This window comes from Pristiophorus japonicus, chromosome 10 (genome assembly GCF_044704955.1).
Source record: "Pristiophorus japonicus isolate sPriJap1 chromosome 10, sPriJap1.hap1, whole genome shotgun sequence".
Taxonomy (NCBI): Eukaryota; Metazoa; Chordata; class Chondrichthyes; family Pristiophoridae; genus Pristiophorus; species Pristiophorus japonicus.
In genome coordinates, this window is record NC_091986.1 from 41889645 (window position 1) to 41914166 (window position 24522).

Consider the following 24522-nt stretch of genomic DNA (forward strand, 5'->3'; position numbering starts at 1 on the left):
AAGCTCTGGAAATCCCTCCCTAAACCTCTCCGCCTCTGTCTCCTCCTTTAAGACGTTCCTTAAAACCTACCTCTTTGACTAAGCTTTTGGTCGCCTGTCCTAATATCTGCTTGTATGATTCAGTGTCGAATTCTTTTTGGTAACTCTTCTATGAAGTGCCTTGGGCATCTTACTATGTTAAAGGCGCTATATAAATGCAATTTTTTATTGCTATATGGTAGCTCTATAGAAAGCATCAGAATAGCTATCCAGAGATTAGCACATAATCTAGGCTGACACTCCAGTGCAGTACTGATGGAATGCTGCACTGTCAGAGGTGCTGTCTTTCGGATGAAACGTTTACCCTCACGTAGATGTAAAAGATCACATGGCACTGTTTCAAAGAAGAACAGGGGAAGTTTTCCCCAATGTCTTGGCCAATATTTATTCCTCAAACAACATCACTAAAAACCTGGTCATTATCACATGGCTGCTTGTGTGAGCTTGTTGTTCGCAAATTGTCTACCAGCTGAAACTTGACAGATCGCAAGTTCCGGGTTTCTGGGCATGTGCAAACACGGTCATAAGCCCCGGAAAATCCGGGCCATTGCTGGCCAAATGTTCATCTATAAAGTTTTGAGAAGCCCCCTTACCCCCAATTGTGGTTATGTTACTGGACTAGTAATCCAGAGGCCTGGACTAATAATCTAGAGACATGAGTTCAAATCCCACTACGGCAGCTGGGGAATTTAAATTCAGTTAATTTAATAAATCTGGCATAACAAGCTAGTATCAGTAATGGTGACCATGAAACTACCGGATTGTTGTAAAAACCCATCTGGTTCACTAATATCCTTTAGTGAAGGAAATCTGCCGTCCTTACCCGGTCTGGCCTATATGTGACTCCAGACCCACAGCATTGTGGTTGAATCTTAACTGCCCTCTGAAATGGCCTAGCAAGCTACTATATTCAAGAAGGTGGATCACCACTACCTTATCGAGGGCAATTAGGGAAGGGCAATAAATGCTGGCCTCGCCGCCGATGCCCACAACCCTTGAACGAATCAAAAAATGTTTTTGAAGAGATGATGCCTGACAGTCAGAGTGACACTGATTGGATAAGTCAGTGAGATTGTAAATGCAACAAGTGGAGATTTTCTCATCTCATTCCTGGCGAGGAGAGATTCTTTTATGGCTTACATGATTAAAATAGTTTTTAAAACTGGCTTAAAATTTTTTCCTGACATCTCGCATGTGGCAATATATAAACCATAATGAACAATCGTGTTGCATCAGCCTTCACAAAGAAATGGAGTTTAAATAGCCTATGAGTTCAGACGTTTTTTTTTATTAATGAAGGCTGGTCAAGTTATCTAAAAATGGCAGGATTTTTAAAATAATAAAATAACATCCTTTTCCTCTTTAATTGTGGCCTCGGGAGCTGTGCAGAGCCATTTCCTATTCAACATAACGCCCTTCCGGAATTCTGGTATGCTAATAGAAAAGGGCAGCGGGAATGTATGTAATGTGGTGATATTCATTCAGTCACAGAAACCAGTGCCCCCAGGTTCTAATTATCTGGTCAGCCACTGATTATCCCTCATATAATTGAGATCCCTGTGTTAAATGGTTTTACATAGGATATATGACATAGAAACAAGCCATTCGGCCCAACCAGTCCATGTCAGCGTTTATGCTCCACTCGAGCCTCCTCCCGTCTTTCCTCCTCTAACTCTATCAGCATAACCCTCTATTCCCTTCTCCCTCATATGATTGTCTTGCCTCCCCTTAAATGCATCTATATTACTTGCTTCAACCACTCCCTGTGGTAGCGAGTTCCACATTCTCACCACTCTTGGGGTAAAGAATTTTCTTCTGAATTCTCCATTGGATTTCTTGGTGACTATCTTATATTGATGGCCTCTAGTTATGCTCTTCCCCCACAAGTGGAAACATTCTCTCTGTATCCACTCTGTATCCAAATTGACTCCGTGTTTAGTAAGTAACAAAACCTCAGACCAATAATACAATCACTTTCAAATTTCAGAGCTTTAATATTATAGAATGATACAGCACAGAAGGAGGCCATCCAGCCCATTGTGCCTGTACCGACTCTTTGAAAAGGAGGTGATCTTATTGAACCTGAGGGGGCTTGACAGGGTAAATACTGAGAGAATGTTCCCCCTCTTGGGGGAATCTAGAACCTAGGGGGCATAGTTTCATAATAAGCGGTCGCCTATTTAAGACGGAGATGAGGAGGAATTTCTTCTCTCAAGTCGTAAATCTTTGGAATTCTCTACCCCAGAGAGCTGTGGAGGCTGAGTCATTGAATATATTCAAGGCGGAGATGGATAGATTTTTGAACTACAGGGGAGTCGAGGATTATGGGGAACGGGCAGGAAAGTGGAGTTGAGGCCAAGATCAGATCAGCCATGATCTCATTGAATGGCGGAACTGGCTCGAATAGCCTACTCCTGCTCCTATTTCTTATGTTTTCCCATAGCCCTGCTATTTTTTTTGCTCTTCAAGCAGTTATCCAATTCCCTTTTGAAAGTTACTATTGAATCTGCTTCCACTGCCCATTCAGGCAACGCATTCCAGATCACAGCAACTCGCTGAGTAAAGGAAAAAAAATCTCATCTCCTCCTCTGGTGCCTTTGCAAATTACAACAACAACATGAACTTATATTTATATAGCACCTTTAATACAGCAAAATGTCCCAAGGCACTTCACAGGGGTGTTATAAGACAGTAATTTGGCACCAAGCCACATAAGGAGAAATTAGGGCAGGTTAATCAAAGAGGTAATGTTGTAAGGAGCATCTTCAAGGAGGGTAGAGAGATGGAAAGTTTTAGGAAGGGAATTCAAGAGCTTGGGGCCTCGGCAGCTGAAGGCACGGCTACCAATGGTTGGAGCGATTATAATCAGGAATGCTCAAGAGGCCAGAATTAGAGGAGCGCAGATATCTTGGGAGAGGGAGTTTGTAGGGCTGGAGGAGATTGGAAGGGGTGAGGCCATGGAGGGATTTGAAAATCAGGATGAGAATACAGTGTTTCACTTTTATTCTCAGATGAAAAAGGCAAATAATTTCTGCCGCTAGCTGTCACTAATGCGTTTATTGTTTGATCAGCTGACAACTAATAATAAAACCCGTCACCTTTTCATTAATTTGCAGCTCTCTTCTAATCTCTGCAGATACATGACATACAATTTGTACAGTCGAATGGAGAACGCATATGTTAAAAGAAATAAATATATTTATTTGACTTTTTATGCACTTTTAGGCCTGAAAATGTTATGAATTACTAGAGAAAAAGTTTGACGACTTAACCTAGAAATACTCAACCTTTAATAAGAACATAAGAATAGGAGCAGGAGTAGGCCATTCAGTCCTTCGAACCTGCTCCGCCATTCAATAAGATCATGGCTAATCAACTGCACCTTCTCGCAATAACCCCATATCCCTTGGTTCCCGTAGTATCCAAAAATCTATCAACCTCTGTCTTGAATATACTCTATGAATAAGCATCCACAGCTCTCTGGGGGTAGAGAATTCCAAAGATTCACAACCCTCTGAGTAAAGAAATTTCTCCTCATCTCAGTCCTAAATGGCTGATCCCTTATTTTGGGACTATGACCCCTAGTTCTAAACTCTCCTGCTGGGGAAACAGTTTCTCTGCATCTACCCTGTCAAACCACTGAAGAATTTTATACATTTCAATGAGATCACCTCTCATTCTTCTAAACTCTAGGGAACATAGGCCTAGTCTACTCAATCTTTCCTCATCGGACAAACCCTTCATCCCCGGAATCAGCCTAGTGAAAGAAAAAGACGCATTTATATACTGCCTTTCACAACCTCAGGACATCCCAAAGTGCTTTACAGCCAATGAAGTACTGTTGAAGTGTAGTTACTAATGTAATGTAGGAAACATGGCAGCCAAATTGTGCACAGCAAACTCCCATAAACAGCACTATGATAATCACCAGATAGTCTGTTATTATAATGTTGACTGAGGGATAAATATTGGCCAGGACACCGGGGATAACTCCCTTCTTCTTCGAAATAATGGCCATGGGATCTTTTACATCCTGAGGGGGCAGATGGGGCCTCGGTTTAACGTCTCATCCGAAAGAGGGCACCTCCGACAGTACTGCACTGGAGTGTCAGCCTAAATTTTTGTGCTCAAGGCTCTGGAGTGGGACTTGAATCCACAAACTTCTGACTCGCTGCTGCACTGAGAGTGCCAGAACTTAATCAAGTCTGAGATTAGCATCAACTTTACTGTAAATTTCTGTGTACTTTATCGATTGAAAATCCATAGAAACCGCAACCACTGTAATTCTTCTGCCCCACCTCTCTTATTTCTTCAAAAGAATTTGTTAAGCTTGGTCAAGCATGAATTCTGTACATATTGGCCCTAATTAACTCATCCAAGCACTCAGTTATTTCCTCCCACATTACAGTCTCTATTAGTTCACCAACAACTGAAGTTAAGACTAACTAGCCTTTGATTGCAGTGTCAGCCGTGGCTCAGTGGGCAGCACACTCAGTTGGAAGGTTGGAAGTTCAAGTCCCACTCCAGAGACTTGAGCACAAAAATCTAGGCTGACATGCGCAGCGCAGTATTGAGGCTTCACTGTTGAAGGTGCTGTCTTCTGGATGAGACATTAAACCGGGGCCCCGTCTACTCGCTCAGTTGGACGTAAAAGGTCCCATGGCACTATTTTGAAGAAGCAGAGGAGTTATCCCTGGGGTTCTGGCCAATATTTATCCCTCATCATCATCATAGGCAGTCCCTCGGAATCGAGGAAGACTTGCTTCCACTCTTAGCATGAGTTCTTAGGTGGCTGTACAGTCCAATACGAGAACCACAGTCTCTGTCACAGGTGGACAGATAGTCGTTGAGGGAAAGGGTGGGCAGGGAGCCTGGTTTGCCGCACGCTCCTTCCGCTGCCTGCACTTGATTTCTGCATGCTCTTGGCGACGATTCGAGGAGCTCAGCGCCCTCCCGAATGCACTTCCTCCACTTAGGGCGGTCTATAGCTAGGGACTTCCAGGTGTCAGTGGGGATGTCGCACTTTATCAGGGAGGCTTTGAGGGTGTCCTTGTAACGTTTCCTCTGCCCGCCTTTGGCTCGTTTGCCGTGGACGAGCTCTGAGTAGAACGCTTGCTTTGGGAGTCTCATGTCTGGCATGCGAACTATGTAGCCTGCCCAGCGGAGCTGATCAAGTGTGGTCAGTGCTTCGTGCTGGGGATGTTGGCCTGGACAAGGACGCTAATGTTTGTGCGTCTGTCCTCCCAGGGGATTTGCAGGATTTTGCAGAGACATCGCTGGTGGTATTTCTCCAGCGACTTGAGTGTCTACAGTACATGGTCCACGTCTCTAAGCCATACAGGAGGGCGGGTATTACTATGGCCCTATAGACAATGAGCTTGGTGACAGTTTTGAGGGACTGGTCACATTGCTGTTTGTGGGAGCTTGCTGCATGCAATTGACTGCCGAATTTCCTTAAATTACAACAGTGAGTACACTTCAAAAGTATCTCATTGGCTGTAAAGCATTTTAAAGACTTGAAAGAAAGATTTGCATTTATATAGCGCCTTTCACGACCACTGGACGTCTCAAAGTGCTTTACAGCCAATGAAGTACTTTTGGAGTGTAGTCACTGTTGTAATGTGGGAAATGTGGCAGCCAATTTGACCACAGCAAGCTCCCACAAACAGCAATGCGATAATGACCAGATAAACTGTTTTTGTTATGTTGATTGAGGGATAAATATTGGCCATAAATTTAGAATATCCTGAGGTTGTGAAAGGCGGTATAGAAATGCAAGTCTTTTTTTAAATTTACACCATTTCCATCACCTGCAAGTCTGTGTGTTCTGTCTGCCAATTTTTCTTCCTATTTATTCTGGGCAAGACTACAAATAAACTTAACGAAAAGAAGTCAGAGAGCCGCTATTGATATGTTGGATGTGATGTTCTGAATTTTTGCAGCGGTTCCCCGCAGACAAAGCCTACTTTATTGCCAAAGAAGTGTCCACTACAGAGCGAACCTACCTTAAGGATCTGGAAGTCATCACAGCGGTAAGGAACACGTCAATATCTGGGTGTGTTTTACAGTGATGCTCTGTGTTGGCCTATCGGAGCTAAAGGTTGGGCAGGAAGGTAGGGATCAATCATCGCTCTTTAGTCTTTTTGACATGGCTCTGGATGGGATGCTCCTCTCACTCACTGTTAGGAAGGGAAGTTTGTGTTGAGCTCCTTCGATGGCTGGGATAGGAATTTCACAGCCTGATTTGTTACCATGTCTGTCTGCCTGTCTCTGTTTGCCTGTCTCTATCTGCCTGTCTCTGTCTGCCCGGGCCTGTCTGCCTGTCTCTGTCTGCCTGTCTCTGTCTGCCCGGGCCTGTCTACCCATGCCTGTCTGCCTGTCTCTGTCTGCCCGGGCCTGTCTGCCCGGGTCTGTCTTCCTGCCTGCTTGTCTCTGTCTGCCCGGGTCTGCCTGTCTCTGTCTGTCTGCCCGGGTCTGTCTGCCTATCTGCCTGTCTCTGTCTGCCTGGGTCTGTCTTCCTGTCTGCCCGGGTCTGCCTGTCTCTGTCTGCCGGTCTCTGTCTGCCCAGGTCTGTCTGCCTGTCTGCCTGTCTCTGTCTGCCCGGGTCTGTCTTCCTGTCTGCCTGTCTCTGTCTGCCCGGGTCTGTCTGCCTGCCTGCCCGGGTATGTCTGCCTGTCTCTCGGGTCTGTCTGCCTGTCTGCCCGGGTCTGTCTGCCTGTCTCTGGTATGTTGTCTGTGCGTGTAACTGCCTCAGGGATGTGTGTGTATATCTATGTGTGTGCCTGCCTGTGTCAGTCTGTCTCTGTCTGTGTATCCATGTCTGTCCGTGTGTCTGTGTCTGTCTGACTGTGTCTTGGGTCTGTCTTCCGTCTGTGTGTCTGTCTGTGTGTCCTGGCTAGTGTGTGCCGTGCTTGGGCGGTGCCAGGACAGGAAAATTGGTCCCACTGTTTGTTTCGGTTTGTTATTTACTGTAGTTGTGGTAAGTATGTTTATTCTAAGAATTGGCTAGTGATTCATTCAGTAACAAAACTATTCTTGCTAGTTGGTGCTTTGAGTCCTATTTGAGTGACTAAATGTGTTAGATTTGGATACCAAATCTAAACAGATGTTATACACCCGCCCGACAGTCAGTTCTACTTGAGTCAGCAGAGCAGAATTTCGGGCAGTATATCGGGCGGCTGATAATAATATCACCCATTTTACACTTACCAAACCCCACCCCCACCCAAGACAGGGTTGCCAACCCTCCAGGATTGCCCTGGAGTCTCCAGCAATGAAAGACTAATCTCTCCTGGACACCGCCGCCAGCAAAACCCAGGAGAAAAACCATTAATAAAGTGTGTTTTCGGCAATTTGTTTGAATGCCGTTAGCTTATTAGTTATAGCAATACCTGTATTGGGAGATGGGGGGGAATAGGCTACTTGGCAGAGAGGGGCGGGGCGGGGTGGTTGGAGGCGGGAGGTCGTGTGATGAAATCTCCTGGAATACGTCCAACCAGAGTTGGCAACCCAACCCCAAAATGAACTTCTAGCCCAATGGGTGTATTGATTCCATACGGGAGGGAGTGCTTCTTTATTCACGTTGGGACTGATGGAGCATGCTTGTTTGCGAACATATGATTCCAGTCGTGGCAAAATATTGAAACGCACATACCCAACTTGTAATAGGATCAGTAATCTGTGTCCAGTCTCATGCAGTAACAAAGCAATCTGCTGGCCGTTTTAGGGATTGTTGTTTGCCATTGTTCCAAACTGGCAATAAGTCTTTTGTTTTATTAAGGACGCGACTGCTGCCAACGTCAAAAAATCGTTTTGCGTGCGCAGTTCCAATGGTCTCTCAGTTGTTGTTGCCGGACTTCGTAGCCAGCAATCATTTTGATAGAATGAATAAATCACAGCCCAGCTTCTCAAATGTGGCCACAGGCCCAGAAGATTTAGGAAAGGACAGTAACTGTTCATAAAATCCAAATGCATGTAAAATGCTAATGATCACGATTTGATGTAAATATTTGGACGGGAAAACTTCACAGGTTTAACGGCAAAGTTGAAATTGCACCCTGCTCAGATGATAGGAGAGATCTGTTTTTTAAAAAAGGAGAAACATATAAAACTTGAGATAAAGTTGAGCTGGAATTCTCGGCTGAGGAATCTTGGCTATTTTCAACATGGAACTGTCTCTAATTCAAAAAGGCAGTCGGGAAGAAAAGGTTGTGAACATTATCCTGCTAGTTGCATGTTCATAAATCAAATTGCTCACTGGAAAATGATGCAAGTTTTTAATTTTATTTGCATTTCTTTATAATAAAATTATTTCCAACAAGGGAAAAAAATGTTAGAATTGGCATTCACGCAGACCTCAGTCTGTTGTGAAAGTTAGGCCCCAACTCGTGTACGATTTGCACACGCGCTCATAGAGGTCCAGCAAGTGCTGGTTCTCTGCGCGTGATGTGCATGTGCCAAAGTCCGACATTTATGGACTATCAAAATGTCTCTTGACAGTTCCAACACATCCCCGGGAGAAAGGCCTTCACGGGCGGAGATTTGGGCTATTTGCCCAACTCTTACCCAGCGAATGTCCTTCAAACTCTTACGCCTACGTAAGAGTTTTAAAAGATAGAAAAAATACTTATTACTTATTTTTATATTTAAAAACCCTGGCATTGAAGGTAAGTTTATGTTTAACACTATTAAAACATTTTTAATTTAAAAAAAGATTTTTTTTTATAAAACATTGAATTTAATTAAATTTCTATTACCTGTACTTAAAAAAAGAACATTTCACTTTTTTTAAATGTTGGTGCTTTATTTGATTTTGGGGCATTCTCATTGATAGTAATGGGAGCTCAGAAGCCCCATTAATAGCGATGAGAATACTACATTGTGATTGGTCGTCCAGGCCCATGTGATCTCAGGATGTGCTTATACTCCTGGGATGTGCAGGCCCCTGCGCTGGACTGCGCAACTAGGCCTCGGAGCGCAGGTCTTTTCGTTAAAATTAAAATTTCGGAAGCCTCTGACCGCAATTTTTGCCCCATTTAAAAAGATTTGGGACCTGACAGTTATGCGCAGAATGCACGGCTGCCAGTTCGTTGTCAGGAGTCACTCTGTTTCTGTTTTATTAAAGCCCAATTCTAAAGATGCTGCTAGCTCTTTGCGATTCCGAATCAAACCTGTGTCATTGAAAGACAGAAGGATTAGCTTGGTAAAAATGAACAAAATAACTTGCTTGATATTGACTTTTGCTTCAAGTTCATCTGCAAAAAATAGGGTGAAAGTCAAAGAAACTTGGTTAGAAGCAGCATAGCTCTGTGAAATTTAAGATTATTACTTTAAGTAATAATCTCAAAGATTAAGCTTTGTAGGAATAACTTTATTTTTATTACACATGAATGGTTAAGGAGAAATCTTGGAATAAGTGAGACAGCAAATGTTGCACATTTTTTTCAAGCATTTTCTCTGGCATTTATAGATTCTCAGATAAATGTTTGGGACTGCTTGCAGAATTTCCACCCCTAAAGTTGGTCATGGGAACAAGTTGATTTGGTTTCAAATTGCTTCAAAACAGGAAATTGAATAAAACAAAAAGATTAGGATTGATTCCTCATCATTAAATAATTATGTGTTTCATTACAGATGCTCTTTATAAAAAACACAAGCAAATTGCATCCTGTCACCATTAGCCTATCCTACAGTGACAAGAGTCTACAATATCGCCATTTTTTGTCTCATTTTTGCATCTATTTTAGAATGTTTCTATTAGCTGATTAATTTGGCCCAATTACATTGGGAATTTGCAGGGTAATAGCCATGAATAATAGTTCTGATTAATCCTCGGCAATGGTTATTCATGGGCTTCAAGAGATAGAGATATTGTACAAATTCACACAATCACAAGATAGGTCTGGATGAAGCAGGCCCTTTTAGCCCACTTGGGCCTTGTCCTTCCAGCATGCCAACTCCGCCATCCAGGTTCAGTTAAAGTTCACGTGTATGACCCGGTCCGTGTGGAGGTGGGCAGCTGTTTGGTCCCACAATTCGCACAAGTTGGGTTGTGCCACAATAAGCAGCCTCTGGTCCATCCTGCGCTGGAACTGTTCGGGATCAATGGTTTCAGAGATTCAGCTCTTCCAGAACTGCAGGGGCATCACAATGGTATGAGAGTAGGAGAATATAGATTTACGCCCGCGTGTACCCGTGACAAGCTCCTTCACTCAGTCACACCACTCGAGGAAGCATCGAGCAGAGGTGAGACCATTCCCCACAAGGAGGGAGGAACAATAGAGCACGTCTAGAGGAATTTTAGGGAGCAGCATTGGCAGATTGCCTGTTCCCTTGTCGATGGTATGGTATGGCGTGCGGTGTGGGGAAATCCAAATTAAAAAGAGCAGAAATTATTAAAATAACTTGAAAAACAAGAATTATTCAATATTACATGAATAGATTGTTTCATATATTAGTACTTATGTTAATTTGTTCTCCTTGTGTCTAGGCTTGTATTCCTTTGAGTATAGAGGACTAAGGGTTGACCTAATAGAGGTGTTTACAATGATTAAAGGTGTTGATAGGGTAGATACAGAGAAATTATTTCCTCTGTTGGGAGAGTTCAGAACAAGGGGTCATAACCTTAAAATTAGAGCTGGGCCGTTCAGGGGTGATGTCAGGAAGCACTTCTTCACACAAAGGGCAGTGGAAATCTGGAACTCTCTCCCCAAAAAGCTGATGAGGCTGGGGGTCAATTGAAAATTTAAAAACTGAGGTTGATAGAATTTTTGTTGGGTAAGGGTATTAAGGATTACGGAATCAAGGCGGGTAGATGTAGATGAAATGCAGATTATCCATGATTGAATGATGTAGCCGGCCCGAGGGGCTGAATGGCCTCCTCCCGTTCCAATGTGTGTCCTCATCCATACCCAGAGAGTGGTGAGGATGTGGACCTCGCTACCACTGGGAGTGGTTGAGGCGAATAGCATCGAGGTATTTAACGAGAATCTAGATAAACACATGAGGGAGAAAGGAATAGAAGGATATGTTGATGGGGTTAGATGAAGTAGAGTAGGAGGAGGCTTGTGTGGAGCATAAATACCGGCATGGACCAGTTGGACCGAATGGCCTATTTCTGTGCTGTAAATTCTGTGCAATTCAACGAAACTTTCTTCATTTGATAGGACAGGCTGTAGACCTTTGTCAAGGTCTTGATCAGTTTACAAAGAGGCTCACGAGTGCCCTGAGTTACTGGTTCTCCTGGGTTCTTTACCTCTTCCCTTCAGTAAGGAAGCATCTGGTTTGCAGTCAGTGGCTCTTTGTGACGTATTGGTTGAGATTGGGAACTCCGAGAGTGGGCAATTGCAGGCATAATGCCATCTCCTACCACTCCATGACAAGCCATTCTTTTCATTGTTTATAAACAGGTCTAACTAATGGATTTTAAACTAATATATTCTATCAGAGTAGCGAAAAGATACAGAAAGAAATGTACACCAAATCTAACAATATCCCGGTGGAGAATCTCCTTAAGCCGAATAGGTGATTATGCACATCTATTCCGAGCATTCTTTACTGCTATTGTATAGAAACCTCAGTACAGATCAATTTATATGCGAATGCTTCACATTCAGTTATTAGTTTCATTATCTCTCTCGCAGTCTTTTCAGAGTGCTGTGGCCAAAGATGACGTCCTGCCAGAACCACTGAAGTCTTTGGTCTTCTCTAATTTTGGTCCACTCTACAAGTTCCACACTGGCTTCCTGAAGGAAATTGAACAAAGACTTGCGCTGTGGTAAGGCTTGCTGCTGTCGGTAAAACACATCCCAGATTCCCTTTGCTCGCCCCCCAATATAAAATTGTTTCATCCACCTACCCGATAGCTATCGCAAGTTATTAACAGAGTGTTTGCTGCTAGGACTTCATGGAATCATAGAATGGTTACAGCACGGAAGAAGGTCATTCAGCCCATCGGGTCTGTGCTAACTCTCAGCTAGTCCCACTCACCCGCCCTTTCCCTGTAGCCCTGCAATTACTTTTTCCTTCAGGCACTTATCCACTTCCCTTTTGAAAGATAAGATTGAGTCTGCCTCCACCACCCTTTCAGGCAGTGCATTCCAGAACCCAACCACTTGCTGCGTAAATACGTTTCTTCTTACGTTGCCTTGGGTTCTTTTGCCAATCACCTTAAATCTGTGTCCTCTGGCTCTCGACCTTTCTGCCAATGGGAACAGTTTCTCTCTATCTACTCTGTCCAGACTCCTCATGATTTTGAACACCTCTATCAAATCTCCTCTCAATCTTCTTTGCTCCAAAGAGAACAACTCCAGCTTCTCCAGTCTATCCATGTAATTGAAGTCCCTCATTCCTGGAATCATTCTTGTAAATCTTTTCTGCACCTTCCCTAAGGCCTTCACATCCTTCCTAAAGTACGGTGTCCAGAATTTCACACAGACTTGCTCCCATTGAGACCAGGGACAGTTTGAAATCAGGGTACGTCAAAGATTTAATTTTGAAGCTCTCACCTATTGAAGTGTATCGGTTAAAAGAGGTTCAGAAAACAAGCCTGGAACCCAATTTCTCTTTAGTACAAAATATGCACATAAATATAAACCTCCTTTCTTTGGCACCAGATACATTCTGTTGGCGGCTTGACTTTGGCTCTCACATTGAATGGCGAGCAGACAAAATGGAAGTGCCTGATTTTATAGTGTGCACAAGTGACATAAAGGAAAAAAAAAGTAACGTGTTGTTATGATCTGGCTGAAAGATTCAATAGTAACTTTCATAAAGGAATTGGATAAAAGATTGCTGGGCTATGGGGACAGAGCAATGAGGAGTGGGACTAATTGGAGATCTCTTTCAAGAGCAGGCACGGGCTCAATCGACCGAATGGCCTCCTCCTGTGTAGCATCATTCTATGATTCTGCAAAAATTAATTTGTCTGTAAGGCTCCTTATTTGGAGTCAATGGATGGGCATTGAAAAATATAAGGCTTTAAAAAAAAGCTTTTTTAAAAAAACAAGCAGTATTGGTCAGAATAGCTTCCACCTGGGTCCCCACTTAAAGCACAGACTGTCATGATTAGGAATTTCTCTGTAGGGTGTTTTTAACCCATGAGTGAAGTGATGGTAAAGGAAATTCTGGTGTGAGCAACAGAGCACCATTTTCCTGCGTTTTTGTATTGCCACAAACTGCTTTCTAGTGTCTACAGTAATGACAGGATTTTGTGCCTCACTTTGTCACAGATTTAAGGTAATTGGCAAAAGAGCCAGAGACGAGCTGAGAATCTTTTTTACACAGCGAGTTGTTGTGATCTGGAACGGGCTGCCTGAAAATGGGATGGAAACAGACTCAATAGTGACTTCCAAAAAGGAATTGGAAAAATACTTGAACAGAAATAAATTGCGGGGCTATGGGGAAAGAGCAGGGGGAGTGGGGCTAATTGGATGGCTCTTTCAAAGAGCCGGCACAGTCACGATGGGCCGAATGGCGGCCTCCTGCGCTGTGTCGTTCTCTGATTAAGCCTTTATTTTTATTATCTTGCCGAGCTCATTTTCTAACATACTCATGATTGGTTATAGATAAAGTGCTGATTCCTGCTTCTACCTGGGATGTAATATGAGCACAACTCAAACGTGTACCACAACATGAAAACACTCCCTGCTTTCACTGTTGGATTTTGGGACTTTTACTATCCGTTAATCCAGCTTTTGTCTGGCTCACAATTTCCAGATGTTCAACAGCTGTACTTCAGTAAATAGCATTTTGCCTTTTGTGTAATGTGAAGCTTTCAGACACGTTGATCAAATTAATATGCCGATGTCCCCACTGTAAAACACTTGCATGGTCGTTCGTTTTGTGACTTAGTGATCCCTGGCGCAATGAAAACCATTTGCAAATATCCATCATAAAACTTTAATTAGAAACCTATTTTTAGCTATTGAGTTTTCAGCTAATGATCATCTTGTAACAAAACCAGGGAGCTGTTAATAATGAATTATACCCCATAAGCTGTTAGTAATGCACTTAATAAGTCGGTATTTCCAAATCAGAATGGAACATAGGAGCAGGAGGAGGCCATTCAGCCCTTTGAACCTGTTCCGCCATTCAATGAGATAGTGGCTGACCTGCGACCTAGCTCCATATGGGCCATATCCCATAATACCTTTAGTTAACAGAAATCTATCAATCTCCGATTTAAAATTAACGATTGACCTAGCTTCAATTGCCGTTTGTGGAAGTGTTTCCTAATTTCACTCCTGAAAGGCCTGGCTCTAATTTTTAGGGTATGCCCCCTAGTCCTAGACTCCCCAACCAGGGGAAATAGTTTCTGTCCAGCTACCCTATCTGTTCCCCTTAATAGCCTGAAAACTTCGATCAGATCATCACTGGTGCAGGAGACGAAAAGAATTCAAGGTTTGGACATATTCGGAATGGATTGTTTTGAAACAAAGAATGGGCTGGATTTTCGGCACCCTTGTGCCTGTGTTAGCTTAAAGGTTTTTAGTTGTTACCGTGGGCGCCCAGCTTTTACCACCCGGTCGGCAAATTCGGCTCATGGTTTGCAGTGGTGCAAAAGCTTACCGCCCCGCCCTCTAGTTTCACTTAGATCATGATTACCAATCGTCGTGCAATGCACTGCTAGCACCGCAGATGCAAAATTAGGTCCTAACGCCGCATTATTCGCCCGCCCTGGGAAACGTCTGAAAAACCAGGCGATCCCAGGATGCAACAGACAGTATTGGCGGCATATTTAAATGGAGGGAGGAGGATCCTAAATTGGTTGTGCACAGCAGGCTGTGTGAAGCTCCGACTTGAAAGCGGCAGTTTTATCTGCCATTACTGTGTCCTTACAACGTCAGTGAGATCATTACTAGTTCACCAGCGTATCATGCTCCATGCTGTTGCCAGACGGCATCAAGCTAGAAGAAGGGCTCTTGGCCATGTCGGCCCACGGATGAGGAGAGGCCAAAGACGTCTGGGGCGGAGGGCTGACCCCCCACATGTTTACAGTCACCAACGCTCATACCTCCAGCTCTCTGAGGAGCGGTGTGTGACAAGGCTGCACTTCCGAAAGGTAGTGCTGACAGAGATATGCCATCTCCTACAGGCAGACCGATGCCTGGACCGCTCTGGAGGCAGCCTTCAATACTGCCCTCAAAGGTATCTGAATTCATTGTGGTGTGCTGCATGCTGCACAACTTGTCCATCATGAGGGGCCAGGCATTGCCAGTGGGGATTGCAGGCCCACCTCAGGAGGAGGAGGACGATGAAGAGGAGCCTGGCGAGGCCCCCATTGGATAGCCACACCATCCACGGGGGAGGCAGCATGGAGATACTGCTGGACCAACACTCGCACGTCGCATAATGGACCGGCTCTCCTAAATAGAGGAATCTGAGGGATGGAGCTAATACTGGACACGTTATGTGCCCCCATCTCAGGTGAACGCTGGAATGATACAGTAGACACCAATGACAAAGGATGAATCATAAATTTTACTGCAACAAAGTAACAGAAACTCCCCCCCCCCCACCCCCCCCCCCACCAAAATAAAACCATATAATAGACAAGGTTATGTTGCAGGGTACTGAGCAACAATGAAGTCCCTTAAATCAACAAAACTTTTTTAACGCCTGGGGTGCTAAACTTCCTTGTGTTACACCTGATTTTGCACCCCTGATCATGGATCCTCATTTTTTGCCGAATTTTGCAGACGAGGGCGTAAACTTTTTCCAGGCGGTATCAGGACAGCCATTATTGCCCTGAAATCTCAAAAGCTGAAAATCCAGCCCATTATTTCTTTTTAAGGAAAACTTTCTTTGTTACAAGATTTTTTTCTGTTCTTTCTTTCCCCTTATCCAAGTTAGTTTCCAAAACCCGTGCTGCATCAGTGCAATGCTGGATGTAAGGATCACAAGTTGTGATGAAATGCAGTCCGTCCATTAAATCATGATGAAAAAGGCAAAATCCTGAGGCTGTTGGATATCTGAAATCTGAACATAAAATGCTGGAAACACTCAGCAGGTCAGGCAGAATGCACAGAGTGAGAAACAGAGTTAACGTGTCAAGTCGATGACCTTTCGTCAGAACTGGATGAAGTTAATATATTTAACAGGTTTTAAGCAAGTACAGAGGGAAGGAAAGGGGGAGAGAAGGGAGAACAAAATGGAAGGTCTGTGATAGGGTGGAGAACAGGGGTGATTAAATGACAAATGGGATGATGGTACAAGGCAAAAGTGGCACTTTAATACTCCAGCACGCACCCACTCTAAAACTCAACAGGAGCTCGAGAAAAAGCATCTCATCTTTCAATTCAGCAATTTACAGCCTTCTGGTCGTAAACATGGTGGAAGTCCAAAGCCCATAATCCATTAAGATTTTTTAAAGTTCATTCACGGGATGTGGGTGTTACTGGCAAGGCCAGCATTTATTGCCCATCCCTAATTGCCCTTGAGAAGGTGGTGGTGAGCCGCCTTCTTGAACCGCTGCAGTCCATGTGGTGAAGGTACTCCCACTTTGCTGTTAGTTAGGGAGTTCCAGGATTTTGACCCAGTGACGATGAAGGAACGCCGATATATTTCCAGGTCAGGATGGTGTGCAACTTGGAAGGGAATTTGGAGGTGATGGTGTTCCCATGCGCCTGCAGCCCTTGTCCTTCTAGGTGATAGATGTCGTGGGTTTGGGAGGTGCTGCTGAAGAAGCCGTGGTAAGTTGCTACAAGGCAGCGGGTAAATGGTACACACTTCTTAGGAATGAATGAGTTTGAGTAGTAGATGGTTACACAGGCAAAGGAAGATAGAATGGGACAACACATTTAGAACACGAGGAATAGAACACGAAAGATAAAACTACATCAATATTACAATTTTGAAAACAATATTTAAAACACTGTAGATTTTTAAAAAGTGCTGTTTTCTAATTTATGTTGATAAGAATTTTTAAAATTGTTTTTATGAGGGCTTTGTGATAGATAACATTGATCTTTATATGAAGCTTTCAGTATTCATTGTTTTTCATACATTTCATAGGATAATATACATTTTATTCCTCCATGCACTGACAGGGAAGGAAGGTCCAATGCTCATATTAAAGGAGATTACCAAAGGATCGGAGATGTGATGCTGAAAAACCTCCGTTCTATGAAGGTGTGTATTCAAAGGCACAGAAATTGTTCATATCAACTATTTCAAAAGTTATTTTGCCATTTCTACATTGATTATCGTGTCAGCCGGAGCTCAGTGAGTAGCACACTCGCATCTGACTCAGAAGGTCGTGGGTTCAAGTCCCACTCCAGGACTTGAGCACAAAAATCTAGGCTGACACTCCCAGTATAGTGCTGAGGGAGTGCTGCACTGTCGGAGGTGCCGTCTTTCGGATGAGACAATAAACTGAGGCCCTGTCTGTTCTCTCAGGTGTACGTAAAAGATCCCATGGCACCAGGTGTCTTGGCCAATATTTATCCCTCAACCAACATCTCATGCAGATTATCTGGTCATTATCTCATTGCTTTTTGTGTGAGCTTGCTGTATGCAAATTGGCTGCCGCATTTCCTACATTACAACAGTTCTAGGGAATACAACCCTAATTTGTGCAATCTCTCCTCATAATTTAACTCTTGAAGTCTGGGTATCATTCTGGTAAACCTACTCTATAAAAACCTTGCATCATCTTAAATCTTGAAAATATATACACACGCGCACGCGCGCGCGCACACACCCGCACGCCTTTGACACAGTTGTTCACTCTATCCGTCTCCAACGCCTCTCCACCGTCACCCAGCTGGGTGGGATTGCACTCGCCTGGTTCCATTCTTATCTATCTAATCGTAGCCAGAGAATCACCTGCAACGGCTTCTCTCCCTGCCCCCGCATCGTTACCTCTGGTGTCCCCCAAGGATCTATCCTTGGCCCCCTCCTATTTCTCATCTACATGATGTTGCCCCTTGGCGACATCATCCGAAAACACAGCATTAGTTTCCACCCAGCTCTACCTCACTACCACTTTTCTCGATCCCTCCGCGGTCCCTAAATTGTCAGACTGCTTGTCCGACATCCAGTTCTGGATGAGCAGAAATTTTCTCTCATTGAGAATATTGGGAAGACCGAAGCCATTGTTTTCAGTCCCACCACAAACTCCGTTCCCCATCCACTGACTCTATCGCTCTCCCCAACTCTTGCCTGAGGCTGAACCAGACTGTTCGCAACCTTAGTGTCATATTTGACCCTGAAATGAGCTTTCGACCACATATCACAGCATAATTAAGACCGCCTATTTCCACCTCCGTAACATTGCCCATCTCCGCCCTTGCCTCAGCTCATCCGCTGCTGAAGCCCTCATCGATGCCTTTGTTACCTCTAGACCTGACTATTGCAACACACTCCTGGTTGGCCTCTCACATTCTACCCTATGTAAATTAGAGGTCATCCAGAACTCAGCTGCCATGTCCTAATTCACACCAAGTCCCGCTCACCCATCACCCCTGTGCTCGCTGAATTGCATTGGCTTCCAGTTAAGCAACACCTCGATTTCAAAATTCTCATCCTTATTTTCAAATCCCTCCATGACTTCACCCCTCCCTATCTCTGTAATCTTCTCCACTCCCACAACCCGTCGGAGGTGCGTGGAGAGGCGTGAGTTCCGGGGTCGGCGAGAGACCTATAAAGGCCCAGCGTCGGCGGCAGTCGGGAGCAGCGTCGAGGAGGTGGGTGGAGAGGCGTGAGTTCCAGGGTCGGCGAGAGGCCTATAAAGGCCCAACGCGGCGGCAGTCGGGAGCAGCGTCGGAGGTGCGTGGAGAGGTGAGAGTTCCGGGGTTGGCGAGAGGCCTATAAAGGCTCAGCGTCGGCGGCAGTCGGGAGCAGCGTCGGAGGTGCGTGGAGAGGCGAGAGTTCCGGGGTCGGCGAGAGGCCTATAAAGGCCCAACGCGGCAGCAGTCGGGAGCAGCGTCGGCGAGAGGTGCATGGAGAGGCGTGAGTCCGGGGTCGGCGAGAGACGTACTTGTGCAGCTACAGAGAGAAGGCAAAAAAGAAGTAGAAAGAAACAGCCAAGGGGGTAAGTGATTGGCTGGTGATTGGTGAGTAGATTTTCTTTTTTCTCTTCTGTAACAGTGAGTAAACTTTAGCATTGTTGTTGCTTATCTAAGGGTTAAGTCATGGCAGGAGAGCTCGGTCACGTGTTATGCTCCTCCTGTACCATGTGGGAACTCAGGGACGACACCAGTGGTCCTGACGACTACGCGTGCGGGAAGTGTATCCGCCTCCAGCTCCTGACGGTCCGCGTTGCGGAGTTGGAGCTGAGGGTGGATTCACTCTGGAGCATCCACGATGCTGAGAATGACGTGAGTAGCATGTGTAGCGAGTTGGTCGTACCGCAGGGAAATGGTCCACAGCCAGATAGGGAATGGAAGACCAGCAGGGAAGACCCCCCTGCAAAACAGATACACTGCTTTGGGTACTGTTGGGGGGGATGACTCATCAGGGGAGGGCAGCAGCAGCCAAGTTCATGGCACCATAGCTGGCTCTGTTGCACAGGAGGGCAGGAAAAAGAGTGGGAGAGCGATAGTGATAGGGGATTCAATTGTAAGGGGAATAGATAGGCATTTCTGCGGCCACAACCGAGACTCCAGGATGGTATGTTGCCTCCCTGGTGCAAGGGTCAAGGAATGTCTCGGAGTGGGTGCAGGACATTCTAAAAAGGGAGGGAGAACAGCCAGTTGTCGTGGTGCACATTGGCACCAACGACATAGGTAATAAAAGGGATGAGGTCCTACGAAACGAATTTAAGGAGCTAGGAGCTAAATTAAAAAGTAGGACCTCAAAAGTAGTAATCTCTGGATTGCTACCAGTGCCACGTGCTAGTCAGAGTAGGAATCACAGGATAGCGCAGATGAATACGTGGCTTGAGCAGTGGTGCAACAGGGAGGGATTCAAATTCCTGGGGCATTGGAACCGGTTCTGGGGGAGGTGGGACCAGTACAAACCGGACAGTCTGCACCTGGGCAGGACCGGAACCAATGTCCTAGGGGGAGTGTTTGCTGGTGCTGTTGGGGAGGAGTTAAACTAATATGGCAGGGGGATGGGAACCAATGCAGGGAGACAGAGGGAAACAAAAAGGAGACAAAAGCAAAAGACAGAAAGGAGATGAGGAAAAGTGGAGGGCAGAGAAACCCAAGGCAAAGAACAAAAAGGGCCACTGTACAGCAAAATTCTAAAAGGACAAAGGGTGTTAAAAAACAAGCCTGAAGGCTTTGTGTCTTAATGCAAGGAGTATCCGTAATAAAGTGGATGAATTAACTGTGCAAATAGATGTTAACAAATATGATGTGATTGGGATTACAGAGACGTGGCTCCAGGATGATCAGGGCTGGGAACTCAACATCCAGGGGTATTCAACATTCAGGAAGGATAGAATAAAAGGAAAAGGAGGTGGGGTAGCATTGCTGGTTAAGGAGGAGATTAATGCAATAGTTAGGAAGGACATTAGCTTGGATGGTGTGAAATCTATATGGGTAGAGCTGCAGAACACCAAAGGGCAAAAAACGTTAGTGGGAGTTGTGTACAGACCTCCAAACAGTAGTAGTGATGTTGGGGAGGGCATCAAACAGGAAATTAGGGGTTCATGCAATAAAGGTGCAGCAGTTATAATGGGTGACTTTAATATGCACATAGATTGGGCTAACCAAACCGGAAGCAATACGGTGGAGGAGGATTTCCTGGAGTGCATAAGGGATGGTTTTCTAGACCAATATGTCGAGGAACCAACTAGGGGAGAGGCCATCTTAGACTGGGTGTTGTGTAATGAGAGAGGATTAATTAGCAATCTCGTTGTGCGAGGCCCCTTGGGGAAGAGTGACCATAATATGGTGGAATTCTGCATTAGGATGGAGAATGAAACAGTTAATTCAGAGACCATGGTCCAGAACTTAAAGAAGGGTAACTTTGAAGGTATGAGGCGTGAATTGGCTAGGATAGATTGGCGAATGATACTGAAGGGGTTGACTGTGGATGGGCAATGGCAGACATTTAGAGACCGCATGGCTGAACTACAACAATTGTACATTCCTGTCTGGCGTAAAAATAAAAAAGGGAAGGTGGCTCAACCATGGCTATCAAGAGAAATCAGGGATAGTATTAAAGCCAAGGAAGTGGCATACAAATTGGCCAGAAATAGCAGCGAACCCGGGGACTGGGAGAAATTTAGAACTCAGCAGAGGAGGACAAAGGGTTTGATTAGGGCAGGGAAAATGGAGTACGAGAAGAAGCTTGCAGGGAACATTAAGACGGATTGCAAAAGTTTCTATAGATATATAAAGAGAAAAAGGTTAGTAAAGACAAATGTAGGTCCCCTGCAGTCAGAATCAGGGGAAGTCATAACAGGGAACAAAGAAATGGCGGACCAATTGAACAAGTACTTTGGTTCGGTATTCACTAAGGAGGACACAAACAACCTTCCGAATATAAAAGGGTTCAGAGGTCTAGTAAGGAGGAGGAACTGAGGGAAATCCTTATTAGTCGGGAAATTGTGTTGGGGAAATTGATGGGATTGAAGGCCGATAAATCCCCAGGGCCTGATGGACTGCATCCCAGAGTACTTAAGGAGGTGACCTTGGAAATAGCAGATGCATTGACAGTCATTTTCCAACATTCCATTGACTCTGGATCAGTTCCTATCGAGTGGAGGGTAGCCAATATAACCCCACTTTTTAAAAAAGGAGGGAGAGAGAAAGCAGGGAATTATAGACCGGTCAGCCTGACCTCAGTAGTGGGTAAAATGATGGAATCAATTATTAAGGATGTCACAGCAGCGCATTTGGAAAATGGTGACATGATAGGTCCAAGTCAGCATGGATTTGTGAAAGGGAGATCATGCTTGACAAATCTTCTGGAATTTTTTGAGGATGTTTCCAATAAAGTGGACAAAGGAGTACCAGTTGATGTGGTATATTTGGACTTTCAGAAGGCTTTCGACAAGGTCCCACACAGGAGATTAATGTGCAAAGTTAAAGCACATGGGATTGGGGGTAGTGTGCTGACGTGGATTGAGAACTGGTTGTCAGACAGGAAGCAAAGAGTAGGAGTAAATGGGTACTTTTCGGAATGGCAGGCAGTGACTAGTGGGGTACCGCAGGGTTCTGTGCTGGGGCCCCAGTTGTTTACATTGTACATTAATGATTTAGACGAGGGGATTAAATGTAGTATCTCCAAATTTGCGGATGACACTAAGTTGGGTGGCAGTGTGAGCTGCGAGGAGGATGCTATGAGGCTGCAGAGCGACTTGGATAGGTTAGGTGAGTGGGCAAATGCGTGGCAGATGAAGTATAATGTGGATAAATGTGAGGTTATCCACTTTGGTGGTAAAAACAGAGAGACAGACTATTATCTGAATGGTGACAGATTAGGAAAAGGGAAGGTGCAACGAGACCTGGGTGTCATGGTACATCAGTCATTGAAGGTTGGCATGCAGGTACAGCAGACGGTTAAGAAAGCAAATGGCATTTTGGCCTTCATAGCGAGGGGATTTGAGTACAGGGGCAGGGAGGTGTTGCTACAATTGTACAGGGCCTTGGTGAGGCCACACCTGGAGTATTGTGTACAGTTTTGGTCTCCTAACTTGAGGAAGGACATTCTTGCTATTGAGGGAGTGCAGCGAAGATTCACCAGACTGATTCCCGGGATGGTGGGACTGACCTATCAAGAAAGACTGGATCAACTGGGCTTGTATTCACTGGAGTTCAGAAGAGTGAGAGGGGACCTCATAGAAACGTTTAAAATTCTGACGGGTTTGGACAGGTTGGATGCAGGAAGAATGTTCCCAATGTTGGGGAAGTCCAGAACCAGGGGTCACAGTCTAAGGATAAGGGGTAAGCCATTTAGGACCGAGATAAGGAGAAACTTCTTCACCCAGAGAGTGGTGAACCTGTGGAATTCTCTACCACAGAAAGTAGTTGAGGCCAATTCACTAAATATATTCAAAAGGGAGTTAGATGAAGTCCTTACTACTCGGGGGATCAAGGGGTATGGCGTGAAAGCAGGAAGGGGGTACTGAAGTTTCATGTTCAGCCATGAACTCATTGAATGGCGGTGCAGGCTAGAAGGGCTGAATGGCCTGCTCCTGCACCTATTTTCTATGTTTCTATGTTTCTATGTTTAAACGCACACATTTATATCTCACACATATATGCGCACATATATCTGTACCTACACACATGCATTTATTAGATATCACATGTATAGACATATACCTACCTATATACATGCATGAACGCATGCATATAGACACACTTGGAATACTGTGAGCAGTTCTGGGCACCACATGCTAGGAATGACATATTGGCCTTGGAGGGAATGCAGCGTAGGTTTACCAGAATAATACCCGGACTGCAAGGGTTAAGTTACGAGGAGAGAATGCACAAACTAGGATTTTATTCTATAGAATTTAGAAGGTGAAGGTGTGATCTGATGGAAGTTTTCAAGATATTAAGGAGAACAGATAGGGTAGATAGAGAGAAACTATTACCGCTGGTTGGGGTGTCTAGGACTAGGGGGCATAGTCTAAAAATTAGAGCCAGACTTTTCAGGAGTGAAATTAGGAAACATTTCTACACACAAAAGGTGGTAGAGTGGATAAAGGGGAACCAGTGGATGTGGTGTATTTGGACTTCCAGAAGGCATTTGACATAAAAGGTTACTGCATAGATAAAAGTTCACGGGGTTGGGGTTGGCTAACTAACAGAAAACAGAGAGTCGGGATAAATGGTTCATTCTCGGGTTGGCAATCAGTAACTAATGGGGTGCCGCAGGGATCAGTGCTGGGACTCCAACTATGGGAGGACAGAAGACTGGGAAGCTTTTAAAAGCCAGCAAAGAACGACTAAAAAAAGGATTAAGAAAGGGAACATAGACTATGAAAGTAAACTAGCACAAAATATAAAAACAGCAAGAGTTTCTATAGGTATATGAATAGGAAAAGGGTGGCTGAAGTAAATGTTGGTCCCTTAGAGGACGAGACCGGGGAATTAGTAATGGGGAACATGGAGATGGCAGAAACTCTGAACAAATATTTTGTATCAGTCTTTATGGTAGAGGACACTAACAATATTCCAACAGCGGATAGTCTAGGGGCTATTGGGGGGGAGGAACTTAACACAATCACAATCACTAAGGAGGTGGTTCTCAGTAAGATAATGGGACTAAAGACAGATAAATCCCCTGGACCTGATGGCTTGCATCCTAGGGTCTTAAGAGAAGTAGCGGCAGGGATTGTGGATGTATTGGTTGTAATTTACCAAAATTCCCTGGATTCTGGGGCGATCCCAGCAGATTGGAAAACTGCAAATGTAATGCCCCTATTTAAAAGAGGAGACAGACAAAAAGCAGGAAACTATACATCAGTTAGCCCTAACATCTGTGGCTGGGAAAATGTTAGGCTAACTGGTGTATAATTAAAGAAGCAATAGCAGGACATTTGGAAAAGCAAAATTTGGTCAGGCAGAGTCATCATGG

General features: G+C 44.6%; 1 protein-coding gene across 2 annotated transcripts in view; it reads left to right on the forward strand.

Annotated features, from left to right (window-relative positions):
- farp1 (FERM, RhoGEF (ARHGEF) and pleckstrin domain protein 1 (chondrocyte-derived)) overlaps positions 1-24522 on the forward strand; it is a 478172-nt gene that overhangs the window by 388240 nt on the left and 65410 nt on the right. For both annotated transcript variants that reach the window (XM_070891767.1, XM_070891768.1), the window contains exons 15-17: positions 5982-6071; positions 11682-11815; positions 17088-17169. In XM_070891767.1, coding sequence (XP_070747868.1) covers positions 5982-6071; positions 11682-11815; positions 17088-17169 — 306 coding nt within the window. The remainder of the gene's footprint in view (positions 1-5981; positions 6072-11681; positions 11816-17087; positions 17170-24522) is intronic.